This window comes from Gordionus sp. m RMFG-2023, chromosome 1 (genome assembly GCF_954871325.1).
Source record: "Gordionus sp. m RMFG-2023 chromosome 1, tfGorSpeb1-WG-v2, whole genome shotgun sequence".
In the NCBI taxonomy this organism is placed as follows: Eukaryota; Metazoa; Nematomorpha; class Gordioida; order Chordodea; family Parachordodidae; genus Gordionus; species Gordionus sp. m RMFG-2023.
The window spans coordinates 85,037,091-85,052,231 of NC_088775.1; the positions used below are offsets into that span (position 1 = coordinate 85,037,091).

General features: G+C 27.3%; 1 protein-coding gene across 1 annotated transcript; it reads left to right on the forward strand.

The window, feature by feature from the left end:
• The first annotated feature begins 8,493 nt into the window (after nt 1–8,493).
• On the forward strand, nt 8,494–13,957 carry LOC135931516 (F-box only protein 9-like). Its single transcript, XM_065468687.1, has 8 exons — nt 8,494–8,693; nt 8,735–8,928; nt 8,971–9,184; nt 9,224–9,413; nt 11,115–11,258; nt 11,587–11,921; nt 12,257–12,339; nt 13,283–13,957. The coding sequence occupies exons 1-8, from the start codon at nt 8,511–8,513 to the stop codon at nt 13,386–13,388; spliced, it is 1,449 nt and encodes a 482-aa protein (XP_065324759.1). The 5' UTR covers nt 8,494–8,510; the 3' UTR covers nt 13,389–13,957.
• Nucleotides 13,958–15,141: the final 1,184 nt, after the last annotated feature.

Genomic DNA, 15,141 nt, shown 5'->3' on the forward strand with positions numbered 1-15,141 from the left:
ATCAATAAATATTTTATTAATTATTGCAAATATTCATTATTATATGTGTAATACTATTCTTCACAAATAAATAATAAAAATTGTATTTTATTAACTATTCTAATTTAATTGGTAATGATAATTTGAAAGTGTCTTGTATTTAAGATACTCTAATTTAGTAAAAGATACAAGTATCTTTTATCTTGTATCTTTTTGATATTTTGAACAAGATACTAGTATCTGTATCTAAGTTTCATTTTTTTATAAAGAATCTGTATCTGTATCTCGATTCTTTTTTCGGAGGACCTGCCCAACTCTACCTTCTAATCACAACCCTTGTTTATATTTTATAATAAATTAAAAGATGAACGTGTTTTTTGTTGCAAGTAGTGTTGTTAAAACGCCGCGAGTCGCGACCCCGACCCAAAGCTCGGGTCGTTTTATTCGACTCCGACTCAATGTTTGGGTCGTTTTTTTCGACTTCGACCCGAGTTCAAGCCGAAAAAAACGACTTCGACCCAAAATATGGGTCGTTTTTTTCGACTCCGACCCAAGTCCAAGCCGAAAAAAACGACCTCGACCCAAAATATGGGTCGTTTTTTACGACTCCGACTCAAAATTTGGGTCGTATTTTTCGACTCAAACTTGAAATTTGGGTCGTATTTTTCGACTTAAACTTGAAGTTTGGGTCATATTTTTCGACTCAAACTTGAAGTTTGGGTCGTATTTTTCGACTAAAACTTGAAGTTTGGGTCGTATTTTTCGACTCCAACTCAAAGATTGGGTCGTTTTTCTGACTCAGACTCAAACATCGGGTCGTTTTATTCAATCCGACCCAAAATATGGATCTTTCTTTTTAAAGACGACTTAAAGTTAGGGTTGCTTTTTTTCACCCCTAACCCAATATCTAGATCATTTTTTTCGACCAAAAGTCAAATAACATTTAGTATATATTAATATTATAGGCGGGAAAGTTACTTAAAGCTTCTTTAAATTATAATGCTCTGATTAACTATTCATCATAGTTATATTTTAAAATTTTTAAGTGATGTACCATAGAAAAGTGCCATTTGTCATGATAATTATTTTTGAACTTTTTTAAATGAAATAGATAAAAATATATATTGTAGACATGTTAAATCAAAATTTCAGTGATGATGTACCATAGATAAGTGGTAATTGTCATAATCGCTATTTTTGAACTTTTTTGAGTTTTTTTAAAGCAAATTGCTAAAAATATATATTATAAACATGTTAAATTAAAAATTCAGTGAGGATGTATCATAGATAGGTGACAATTGTCATAATCGCTATTTTTGAACTTTTTTCAATTTTTTTAAAGGAAATAGCAAAAAATATATATTCTAACCATGTTAAATTAAAAATTCAGTGAGGATGTATCATAGATATGTGACAATTGTCATAATCGCTATTTTTGAACTTTTTTAAATTTTTTTAAAGGAAACATCTTAAAATATATATTCTAAACATGTTAAATTTAAAATTCAGTGAGGATATATCATATATAGGTGACAATTGTCATAATCGCTATTTTTGAACTTTTTCAAATTTTTTTAAAGGAAATATCTAAAAATATATATTCTAAACATGTTAAATTAAAAATTCAGTGAGGATGTATCATAGATAGGTGACAATTGTCATAATCGCTATTTTTGAACTTTTTCAAATTTTTTTAAAGGAAATAGCTTTAATTATATATTCTAAACATGTTAAATTAAAATTTCAGTGAGGATGTATCATAGATAGGTGACAATTGTCATAATCGCTATTTTTAAACTTTTTCAAATTTCTTTAAAGGAAATATCTAAAAATATATATTCTAAACATGTTAAATTGAAAATTCAGTGAGGATGTATCATAGATAGGTGACAATTGTCATAATCGCTATTTTTGAACTTTTTCAAATTTTTTTAAAGGAAATATCTAAAAATATATATTCTAAACATGTTAAATTAAAAATTCAGTGAGGATGTATCATAGATAGGTGACAATTGTCATAATCGCTATTTTTGAACTTTTTTGAGTTTTTTTAAAGCAAATTGCTAAAAATATATATTATAAACATGTTAAATTAAAAATTCAGTGAGGATGTATCATAGATAGGTGACAATTGTCATAATCGCTATTTTTGAACTTTTTTCAATTTTTTTAAAGGAAATAGCAAAAAATATATATTCTAACCATGTTAAATTAAAAATTCAGTGAGGATGTATCATAGATATGTGACAATTGTCATAATCGCTATTTTTGAACTTTTTTAAATTTTTTTAAAGGAAACATCTTAAAATATATATTCTAAACATGTTAAATTTAAAATTCAGTGAGGATGTATCATATATAGGTAATTGTCATAATCGCTATTTTTGAACTTTTTCAAATTTTTTTAATTAAAGGAAATATCTAAAAATATATATTCTAAACATGTTAAATTAAAAATTCAGTGAGGATGTATCATAGATAGGTGACTTTAACATGTTTAGAATATATATTTTTAGCTATCTCTTTTAAAAAATTTGAAAAAGTTCAAAAATGGCAATTATGACAATTGTCTTATCTATATGACAATTGTCACCTATCTATGATACATCCTCACTGAATTTTTAATTTAACATGTTTAGAATATATATTTTTAGATATTTCCTTTAAAAAAATTTCAAAAATTTCAAAAATAGCGATTATGACAATTGTCACCTATATATGATACATCCTCACTGAATTTTAAATTTAACATGTTTAGAATATATATTTTTAGATATTTCCTTTAAAAAATTTGAAAAAGTTCAAAAATAGCGATTATGACAATTGTCACCTATATATGATACATCCTCACTGACTTTTTAATTTAACATGTTTAGAATATATATTTTTAGCTATTTGCTTTAAAAAAATTGAAAAAAGTTCAAAAATATTGATTATGACAATTGTCACCTATCTATGATACATCCTCACTGAATTTTTAATTTAACATGTTTAGAATATATATTTTTAGATATTTCCTTTAAAAAAATTTATAAAAGTTCAAAAATAGCGATTATGACAATTGTCACATATCTATGATACATCCTCACTGAATTTTTAATTTAACATGGTTAGAATATATATTTTTTGCTATTTCCTTTAAAAAAATTTGAAAAAGTTTAAAAATAGCGATTATGACAATTGTCACCTATCTATGATACATCCTCACTGAATTTTTAATTTAACATGTTTAGAATATATATTTTTAGATATTTCCTTTAAAAAAATTTGAAAAAGTTCAAAAATATGACAATTGTCACCTATATATGATACATCCTCACTGAATTTTTAATTTAACATGTTTAGAATATATATTTTTAGCTATTTGCTTTAAAAAAATTGAAAAAAGTTCAAAAATATTGATTATGACAATTGTCACCTGTCTATGATACATCCTCACTGAATTTTTAATTTAACATGTTTAGAATATATATTTTTAGATATTTCCTTTAAAAAAATTTAAAAAAGTTCAAAAATAGCGATTATGACAATTGTCACCTATCTATGATACATCCTCACTGAATTTTTAATTTAACATGTTTAGAATATATATTTTTAGATATTTCCTTTAAAAAAATTTGAAAAAGTTAAAAAATAGCGATTATGACAATTGTCACCTATCTATGATACATCCTCACTGAATTTTTAATTTAACATGTTTAGAATATATATTTTTAGCAATTTGCTTTAAAAAAACTCAAAAAAGTTCAAAAATAGCGATTATGACAATTACCACTTATCTATGGTACATCATCACTGAAATTTTGATTTAACATGTCTACAATATAGATTTTTATCTATTTCATTTAAAAAAGTTCAAAAATAATTATCATGACAAATGGCACTTTTCTATGGTACATCACTTAAAAATTTTAAAATATAACTATGATGAATAGTTAATCAGAGCATTATAATTTAAAGAAGCTTTAAGTAACTTTCCCGCCTATAATATTAATATATACTAAATGTTATTTGACTTTTGGTCGAAAAAAATGATCTAGATAATTGGGTTAGGGGTGAAAAAAAGCAACCCTAACTTTAAGTCGTCTTTAAAAAAAGATCCATATTTTGGGTCGGATTGAATAAAACGACCCGATGTTTGAGTCTGAGTCAGAAAAACGACCCAAACTTTGAGTTGGAGTCGAAAAATACGACCCAAACTTCAAGTTTGAGTCAAAAAATACGACCCAAACTTCAAGTTTTAGTCGAAAAATACGACCCAAACTTCAAGTTTGAGTCGAAAAATATGACCCAAACTTCAAGTTTAAGTCGAAAAATACGACCCAAATTTCAAGTTTGAGTCGAAAAATACGACCCAAATTTTGAGTCGGAGTCGTAAAAAACGACCCATATTTTGGGTCGAGGTCGTTTTTTTCGGCTTGGACTTGGGTCGGAGTCGAAAAAAACGACCCATATTTTGGGTCGAAGTCGTTTTTTTCGGCTTGAACTCTGGTCGAAGTCGTAAAAAACGACCAAAACTTTGAGTTGGAGTCGAAAAAAACGACCCAAAATTTGGGTGAGCTCTGTTCGAGCCGACTCGGCTAAGCCGATTAACAACACTAGTTGCAAGGTCAGAAATAAATCGGTGATTAAGTAGTCGAATAGATGACTTCAACACTTTTACGTGTTAATGGTAGGAGGACGGTTATATTTTTACGCATGATTTGTATGTCGCCACCATTGATTTTACCTCATATGTATATTTTATTTCTGTGGTATTAAAAACACATGTTTCATATTTAATTTTGTGTCATATAGTATTTTTAGTGCATACATAGGTTTAAATAATTAAACCAATAAAAATTTCTCCCTTACACCCATCTCCCATTCCCAAAAGTTTATACAATATATCACTATAAACAAGAATTTGAAAGAAAAATTTGCATAAGTTAATTATTTTTTAAAATAACGACTTTATTTCTTTTTAAAAAGACCGAAATTCATTTTATAAAAATCGAATATTGCCAAACGCCTGCAATAAGTTGATCTGATTCCGATAAGGTTTATGGAAAAAATCCCACCCGATCGCCCCTTCCCAATCTCCTAGCAAAATCTTGGCTCCGCATGATTATAACCCAAAGGGCATTAAGATATTTAAAAGGGCTAAATATGGTATTGATATTGATCCGAAATTTGTTTCATTAGTAATATAATTCTAGTTGTTGCAAGTAAGCTTCTTTCACGTCATATGTGAAGAATATTTTAACTTGTTTAATTAATGTTCATTGAATATTGATAGTTTGTCCAAGATCTCTGCATATATGGGTAGTATTATCTTTTATTTGTCGGAACGACTGATGAAGCAGTGTATAAATAGCGCACTTTCATTTTTGTATTCCATACACTCATATGGATTGGTCAATGTTTAAATATTTTTTGGAAACAATTATAGTAATGGATTTATCGGCACCCCATAAAATATCCAAGAAGCTTTGCGTTTTATTTCTGAGGGAATTTATTCTTGTAAATTTTTAAATAGTGTCTATTTGGGCATTACTCATTAATATATTAATATAACCGATGTTTTCATTCAAAGTCTTAGCCATTTCAAAAGCTCTCTACACCAGTGTTTTCATAAACATAAATAGAATAAAATTATAAGTTATTATTAAACTAAAATACATTATTACTCTATTATAACTCTATTTAATCATATGATAAATTATCTAATATACTTAAGACGTGAAATATAGATATATTAATCATAGATCCGTTAGATTTGATTGAACAATGCGATACTGGCTAAGCTTTGATGTATGTACAATAGTTTTTAGATATTTCGCAAGGTTTGTTGCCTTTGTGCTAAGAATTATACGATATGTTGTATTTTTTAGTAAATGGTACTTTTAGGGAAATATATTTTTGGTTTCTATTTTTATATTATGTAATATTATGGATTCAATTATTTTATTTTAATTACAAAAAAATATGACTTATCATTAATTAAAATGCATATATAAATATTTAACATGAAAATAATTGGTATATTATTATGGAATATGTGAGTTATTAAATTAAAACAATGTTAATGATAAAATTGTAAATTAATTTTGGAAAATGCATGTCATGTTGAGAGTGGAATATTATTGAAACAACTGATTTTATAGTACAAATTTTAAATGTTAATTTAATTTGATGATTGAGTTGATTGATAAAATAATAATTGAGATTATGGTAACTTAATTTAATTTGGGCAAATATTGTGTAATCTTATAATTAATTGAATATTATGGAACTATGCAATGTTGTAAAAATAGGTTTATATGGATAACGATTGGTAAAAGTGACACTTTTATCCAGGCTATAGACCTAGTAAGAATTTTTTAGGGGGAATAAATAAATTTATGGTGGTTTCATCCGCCAGATTTCCAATATAGCGTGACTTCGTCCCGTTTTTGCTCAAACTTCGGTCGGATTTTAGCCTATATACAATTAGAAAATATTTTTATAGGGTAGGAGGTTATTTTTTTAAGACTTGTCTTTGGCTTATATTTCATTACTTTATGTATATATAAATGCTTTTTTCCAAGAAAAATATGAATTATAGTCACTAGTTTTGTTTAAAACATTATTAACTTTTACATTTTTTACTTTAAATTTTTGTTTAAGATATATGCATATATTTTTAGGAGGCAGAGTATGGTTAGGGAGCAAAGAGGATATTTTTATTTCTGAAGAAAAGAGGGGCTTCTGGTTACGCCTATGAATTTTATATATGGAATATGATAATATATGAAAATCGATACTGATAAAAACCTGGCTAATTATGAAATCATTATGTATTACGATGGGGCTATAGGCTATCAAAAAGTCATCATAAATAAAAAATATGACGATGAATTGGGATTATGGGTTATCAATTATGGTCACCAGTAATGTCACTAGGGGACACAGTGGCTCGAAAAACAGGAAAATTTTTTATATTTTTATATACATAGTGCAATATTTATAACAGTAGCTAAAAAAAATAGCTAACATTTTAAATATTTAGCGAATAAAAAAATGTAATTTTAGATAATGTTTGCTAAAAAAATAAAAGAAAATAATTTTGAAAAAGATTTGAAAAATGAATTTTGTGTCCCCTGAAATTGTAAAGGTTAGTGACGCCTTTGATAGTTATACCTCTATTAGGTTAAAGATAATTAGTAAATATTGCCTCATGAGTTTGCATAGAAAGACAAAATAAAATAGCAATTATTCAGCATCTCATAAATAATATATATTTGTTATAAAATCCAGAAAGCGTAATTTTCTATTCGATATACTAAACAAATTCATATCATACTCAAGCCCTACTCCGAAATAAACCTCCTCTTGAAAAAAACTAAAGTCACACCTAGGTTTTTGTTTGATTTAACTAAAAGGCGATGACCTGAGTACACATCTTTGTTCTGAAACTTAGTCATAATGGCGAGCTTGATATTTAGTGTTCGCTTGTTTGATATCATTAGTATAATATGCTCAAGATCATTACAATATATTATACAGCCAGTCAGCTAAATGCATTAGTAAACATACTTTCACATTAACAATTATATAATATAATATTCTTTTACTCCTATTCCCCTTAAATACTATACTTTAAAAAAAAAATTTATCCATGATATTTAAAATCGAAATTTTTGATACTGAGCAATCTTTTCTGTCCTAATATTTATGAGGCTTTTCAGTGTTGTTAAAAAGTCATTTTGGGTCGATTTTACAAAAGGGCCCGATTTAGAATTTAGCTAAAATAATATTATGCAAATCAAGATTTGGCAAGTAGATGGCCAAGCATTTCTCCCTATGAGAAAAATTTTAGGCTTACATTATTATTTTGGTTATAAACTTAATCTGGCCTTCATTTAAAATCTATCCGCTTCGGGCTTTTTATTAACATCACTTTTGTTCCTATGACGGATGCCTGATCAGATCACCATTATATGGGTATTAAAAATTTAAATAATACTTAATCTTATAAAATAAACACATATTCAAACTGCTAATAACACTGAAATATTTATTTCATTGGTCCCTCAATTCATTGCACAAATTCTAAAAATAAACCTTTAAAAAAATGTAACTTTTATAACCCATGCCATATGTATTTTTGTAATAAAATCCAGAAGCGTGATTTTTATTCGATATACTAAACAAATTAATTCGACACTCCCTCTAACCCCCTTCCCCAAAATGAGGTGATCAATATCTACCCTACTGGAAAAAAGCTCAGGTCACATCTAGGTTTTTGTTTAAATAAACTAAAAAGCTGCGATGACCTGAGTATAATTCCTCCGAAAACTTATTTATTCGAGAAAAGCATATAGCTTGTTCCAAATTTATTTCAATATTAAATTTGAAATTTTAATCATTTTTTTTAAAATAAGTTATGTGGTTTTATTGATTAATTACTTGATATCTGTCAATTGATTGATTTCTTTTAATTACCTGTCATCTCATACTAATTTTTTTATTAAAAAAACATATGGCCAATAACTTATTCGCCAAATCAAATGCAAAAGGATAGTATATTATCTGAAGAAAGTGATGAAGATGATTCAGAAAATGTATATTATAACATTGAGAATAATTTTTCTAAGATGGAGAGAGATTTTGAAGATTTATGGAAAAAATGTAGCATCATTGATACAAATCTTGAGAATAACACCAATATACCTAAAATTGAATTGGATAGAGTTAAATTATATTTACAGTTTGGTATTAATTTAAGAAGTAGGCTAAAAAATTATACTTGAAAGGTATGCTTTATGAAAAAGACAATAATATAAATGATGCCTTAGACTATTATCGTAAATCCATACATATAGTTCCAGACATTGATATACAGGTTTCTAAAGCCTTATCTTGTTTAAATTATGCTAAACATGAAAATATTTATAGCAATATTAAAGAAAAACAAATAGATGATAAGTACTTTTTTAAATTTAAATAAAATTTCTAAATTATATTTAGAATTATTAATCAACTAGTGAATACATTAGATCAAACAAAGATTGTATCAGATATTTTAAATTTAAATATTAGAGAAGAAGTAAAAAAGGCAACTATTCACAATAAGAACAAATGCCTAATATTAAACAAATTGCCAAAAGAGATCCTTATATATATTTTTAAATTAGTTTTATCATATGAATTAAATGTTAAATATGTTGAAAATTTAGCAAAGGTAAAATTAATGTCTTAATCTAAAGTTATTTTAGATTAGGTTTGTAAAAACTTTTATTTATGTGCTAGAGATGAACAATTATGGTTTAAAGCTTGTAGTCAATTATGGAGTGTAAACACAATTACTTTCTCAGAAATACCTTCAAACTGTCACCCCTCATTGATATCTTCAAACAAATACAAATCATGGAAAGATATGATTGTAAATAGACCCCACCCTAGATTTGATGGTAAATACTAAATATCACTGTAAGAATTAACATCAATATCATTATTCATTTATTAAATTTATATTATTATTTTTTATCTAAATTGTGATTATTTTATCTATAACAGAGAACCAAGCCAGACTGGGCAAATGATGCAAATTTTTTTATAGGTAAGGCTAGGCATAAGTTTATAAAATGTTTTAGCTGATAATTAGGCAGATTTATGTTGTTTTCTTTCATAAAGGATTATGGTGGGCAGAAAAGTTTGACATATAATTTTTTATTGGCCAGTAGTAAATAATTACAGGCAAGGCTTGGCCAATAAACCTGATAGGCAAGTGACCAGTTTGGTCTGGGCTACCTTGAAAACTAATATAAAAGCTAGACATATGCCCAAAATAATAAAATTCTTGGGAATGCAAATTACAAATACTGAATTCATTTTACATTATTTCAAAAGTGAAAAAAAACATGAATTGAAATATATATATTACAGCTAGTGAAAAATCGCAAAGAGTTTTGTTGTCAGATTCATTTCGCTGCAAACATATTTGATCCTCGTTTCAATGATCTTAAACTAGTCAATGATAAGATATTATCTGGCATGACTGCAATCAATGACCTAATTGCAGAATTCAATAATGATATTGGAGTAATATCAATCAAAAGTGGTTTTGGCGAAATGTGGGAATATGGCAAAGTGCAAAGAAAGTACAACCTCTAATATGGTGGACAGGTCTGCATCAACTTATAAGTATGATTGCTATAAGACTTTTATCAATTTCTATGACTGCTGCTTCAGATAGAATTTGGTCATATTTTTGAAAAATTTCAAGTAACATTAGCAATAAATGTCTGGAATGCAATTTATATTTACAACCATAAAATTATTTACACTACAGATATTATCCAGTTATTTTGACTCATGAAATTTTGGAAAACAATATATATTATCAGCACATGGTGATGAAGATCATGTGTTGAACTCCTATTCTCCGATTAATCAATTTTATATATAAATAAATATATTTCAGTCATTATAATTTCAAGTATTATAAAAGTTTATATGCATCAAAAATTAATATATTGCAGTTTTGGGGGTTTTACTCTATTTATTATATCTAATTCATTGGAGTCATACCTGACTCATTTTGTGCTAAAAAAATTGATTAAATTTTTTCATTTTAGCCAATTTGGAATTTTACAAAGCTCAAAATTCTTGGGAATTTTACGTTGGTAGCCCTGGCCTCTAATCTATGTAGTTTTCAGTTATACTTGGATGTAAATTTTTTAAAATTTCTGAAATATAGTATACTATACCACTCCAACAGTTCTATTACTATAACAAATTTTATTTTTGGATATATCTATAATAAATGACCATATCCACTGTACATCCTCCTTTTTCACGGTAATTAGAGGGAAAATATGGAAGTTATTGATTGAGATTAAATATGTTATCTGAACTAATCCATACAACTTCAAATTAAAAAAAATTCAAGCAAGAACAAAATGATTATATTTTATACAAACCATTTTTTATTTTTAATTTTTTACATTCTTTTCTTCTATATTTATAATATCATTTAAACTAAAAAAAAGTATATTTATTTGAAATCTATTGTCTCATATAAATAACGGATACTGAGAAATCTAATTCCTAAATCAAATTTTACTTACTCAGAGTCTAAATATATCTTTTTTTAAATTTATTTATTCAAGGTTGGTACATCAGCAAAACCAGTTATTGGCGATATGGCCAAAGCGATTTTTCGCCTGATTCATCCTGCCTCCCATGTTATTCCGTTAATTATTACCGTTATTTCAAATTCTTCTCTCCATCTCGTTCTCTCAAAACATCTACAGGTACATCTCAAAATACCAGAGATCCGCACAAACATTTTTGGCCCGGATTTTATATTTTTAGGCCCGGCATGGCCCGGATTTTTTTTAGAATATATTACATTTAATTTTATGGCTCGGTTTTAAAATATGACCCGATACTTAAGATCAAAATTTTAGGACCGGCCTGGTCCCTGTATATTTAAAGTATATTTTTTAAGGCCCGTCTCGGGTATATTAAGAAAAATTTAAATACGGCCCTACCAGTGTACCCGGGCCGGGGCTACAGGTCTCTGCTAAATTTATAAACCCTTGAATGTCTAATTTTTAAACGATTATTATAATAATAAAGTATGGGCTCTTCATAGCTTAGAAGCCCCGAACCTTATGTTGCCTAAATTGATGAATTGCAACCTCGACATTATAGGCAACTGTCACGCCACCTCAGGTAATCCTCTCATGCCTGGATTAATGGCAGGGAGTTATCATATTCACGCCGATCTTAACGAAACAACGGGTAATCAGCTTGATATACCATTAGAATCGATCGATATTGTTGTGATCGTTTCGAAGAAAAGTGCGGTTTTAGAAAATTCGATACGATCATTGAGAATTCGTAACGCTGGTGCACTTAGGACCGGGGCAAGCAAGGCCAATAAAACTTTTAACGTTTCTACCTATTATATGGTATGGATGTTTTTCTATTGTTTTTTTTCCCATTTTTTAAATACTTTTCCATGTTATATCGTATCGTATGATTTATCATTAATCATATTTATGTAATATATAGAAGGAAGAAGAGAGAAAAAAAATGGTCGTATACTATATTAAAAAACCCACAAAACCGGACCGTCGTCAAATTTTTTTTTTTCGGGTCTCCAAACTAAGGAAAAAGATTGATTTAAGGATAGAGTTTTTTTAAACCAAGTTTCTGGGACTCTAAGATTTACACTACAATCATATCAGATATAATTCCTATATTTTTAAGATTATTAATTTAATCTACTTTTTTCCCCACGCAGAAATTCGGTATTCAGAAAAATGCTAAAGGTCAACCCAACAGAAAACTACAGTGGAAACAATATTCGCTACTTACCAAATACGGGTTTATTGCAACTTTATTTTTTTTAAAAAATACCACGTGTCTAAAAAGTTTTAAAACTTACTTTGAAGGTTAGATTTAGTGTTGTTAAACGGCAAACACGATATTTTAGCCAAAAAATGTTATGCAAGTCTCGGGATTTCGTTAATAGATGTTCAAACCTATGAGCGAAATCTCCAGGCTTGCTTAATATTTATGGCTAAAATATTGGGTTAGCCGTTTTTAAAAATCCGTTTAACAACACTAGTTGGATTCATAGTGGATCCGGTCCGATTAGGGTTAAAAAGCTTGATTCGGGTCGATTTATAAAAGCTGGCCCGATTAAGATTTCCGCCAAAATAAGATTATGTAAACCGCAAGATTTGGCAAATAGAGGTCCAAATCTTTCTGCCATCTTTGAACAAAATCTCCAGGCTTGCATAATTTTTATTTTGGCTAAAATCTTGATTGGATCATTTTTTAAGAAATCGACCCAAATAGGGCTTTTTAACCATTCTATTTCCGACACGATTTATTAGCTGATTGAATTTTTAAAAATCTGTTTATGAGAGATCACATTTATCTTTGTTAGTGTTATCTTTAATTCTATTCATGATAATATTAATAATCATAAGAATTTCTGATTTTAATAGAGAAAAGATTCCACTAAAAGATTTTAAAATAATTGCCCAGCTGTTAAAAATCATGTCGAATCGGGTATTTCGTTTTTGCAGAGAAACCTTTATAGAGAATACAAATATAGAGAAAACAATTATAGAGAATCTTGTATATAGAGAATCTTGTATATAGAGAAAGCCGTTTATAGAGAATGATTTTATATAGAAATTATTTTGCAAATAATTATTTTATGGAGATGGATCTTATGGAAAATAATATATGAATAAGTATTATTTAGATATAAATTATCAGAAAATTTTATCGCTTAAATGCTTATTATTTTATTTAGTAATGGCAACAAATCAAAAACGGTATTCGATATTTCTCAAGATAAATACCCTCCACTATTCTTTGTATCTAATTATCATTTCGCGAATTTACATATGTCTAAATGATAATAGCTTTTTAGAAAGAAAATCATAATTCAACTCGTAACCAGGGGTGGAAAATATTATTCTAGAAACCTTGGAGCTAAATCATTTTTTTTACAAAATGACTTTCTGGCCAACAAAATTGTATTTTTATTATTTATTATAGATATATTTATAAATCACGTATTTTGTGATTCCAAAAAAAGTAAGATAAAATATGTTCCAATAGATTTATACATAGTATTTTATTATTAAATATTTAATATAATTTTTTTATATATATTTAGTCTGTGTCTTGGGTCGTCTTAATTTGGAATCTTAATTGCTTTTTAGTATAGACTAATTTTTGAATCAGGACACTATATATTCGTTTGTTTTAATTTTAAGTATTTGGTTCCATGGGCATAAGAAAGAAATTGATAAACTTCTAAGTTTAGTCTTTACTTGAAGATTGAGACTGGATTTTAGGAATAAAGAAAACTTGCTCTCAAGCTTGGCAAAATTAGTGATTTCACCATATTTTTGGAGAAAAAAAAAATCATGTTTGAATAAGAATTCTATATGATTCAAAAAAGGATATATAATCTCAGCATATTTGGTCAGTATATAATAAAGAAAGAAATAAATAATTAGAAAAAGTTATTAAATATAAAATTGGTCTTGATAAATAAATAAAATTGTGATTTTAGGGGTTTTCTCATCTCCCAAATTTCCATATTATTATTTTATTTTTAATTTTCAGTTTTTATTTTATAAATTCGAAAAATAAATATTTTTTATATGTATTGGACATGAATCTTCTTCAATAAAATTTAAACAATCATTTCCCTCATTATCTATAATATCTTTACCTTCATTATTAATTTTTAATGTTGTTCTGTAATTCTCAGCCTATTTCCAATATATCATAATTTTACCAAGGTTTTATTCGATAATTCACAATTATTTTTTATTTGGGGTGATATCATTATTGGAACTTTAGTAATAATTTTTATAGTAATCTGCTTAATATAAATTCGAATTGTTCCTGATAATTTTATAAATTATTAATGTATAATTGGGATTTCTTCGAATTCAGAAAATAAAAAGTTACAAAAAAAATGTCCAAATATTAGAAGATATGATTTTTAAAATCAAATTTAGGGTCTGATATGAAACTTAATGTGGTTTTATGCCACCAGATTCAAATTAGATCTGGCCCTCTTTTCGGAAAAACCTATCCTAATTCTAAATCGTTTCTCCACCCCGATTTCTTATTGGATTGGATTGTTGTTGCCTATTATAAAATTTGGGATCAATATCCATTATGAACTTGATGATAGGTGGGAAAATTAAGTTTTTGGTTGGTTGTAATATCCTTGCTTATTATTTTGAGAATTGTTTGGCAGTGTTGTATAATTCAGGTGAAGGCAAGGCATATAATTTTTAAAAAAAGAGTTATATTGTATAATTCTAAGGGAAAAGAACGGAAAAAATTGAAATATTTTCATGTAAGATTGATCTAGAAAACCAAGCACATAAAAAAACACGTAAATGAGAGCATGGCCTTAAAAATTATGACCGAGAGTTACAATAATAATTTGATGATTTTCATATCGCATCAAATACATTTTGAGGGAAATGTATCAGTATCGATGGTGTTTGGAATTTGTATCAGTTTAGATAAATCTTAAAAGTACGTTAGCAAGTCTACGGATCTTTTTTGCCAGTAGTTTATAAGTCTGACATCTTACCTTATTCAGAGACTTTCACGGGCCTTAATTTTTTGACCAAGCCC

Coding starts and splice junctions, on each gene's coding strand:
- LOC135931516 (XM_065468687.1), top strand. CDS start 8,511: ATGCAAAAGGATAGTATATTATCTGAAGAAAGTGATGAAGATGATTCA. Junction 8,929..8,970: donor GAAAAACAAATAGATGATAA/GTACTTTTTTAA, acceptor AATTATATTTAG/AATTATTAATCAACTAGTGA. Junction 9,414..11,114: donor ACCCCACCCTAGATTTGATG/GTAAATACTAAA, acceptor TATTTATTCAAG/GTTGGTACATCAGCAAAACC.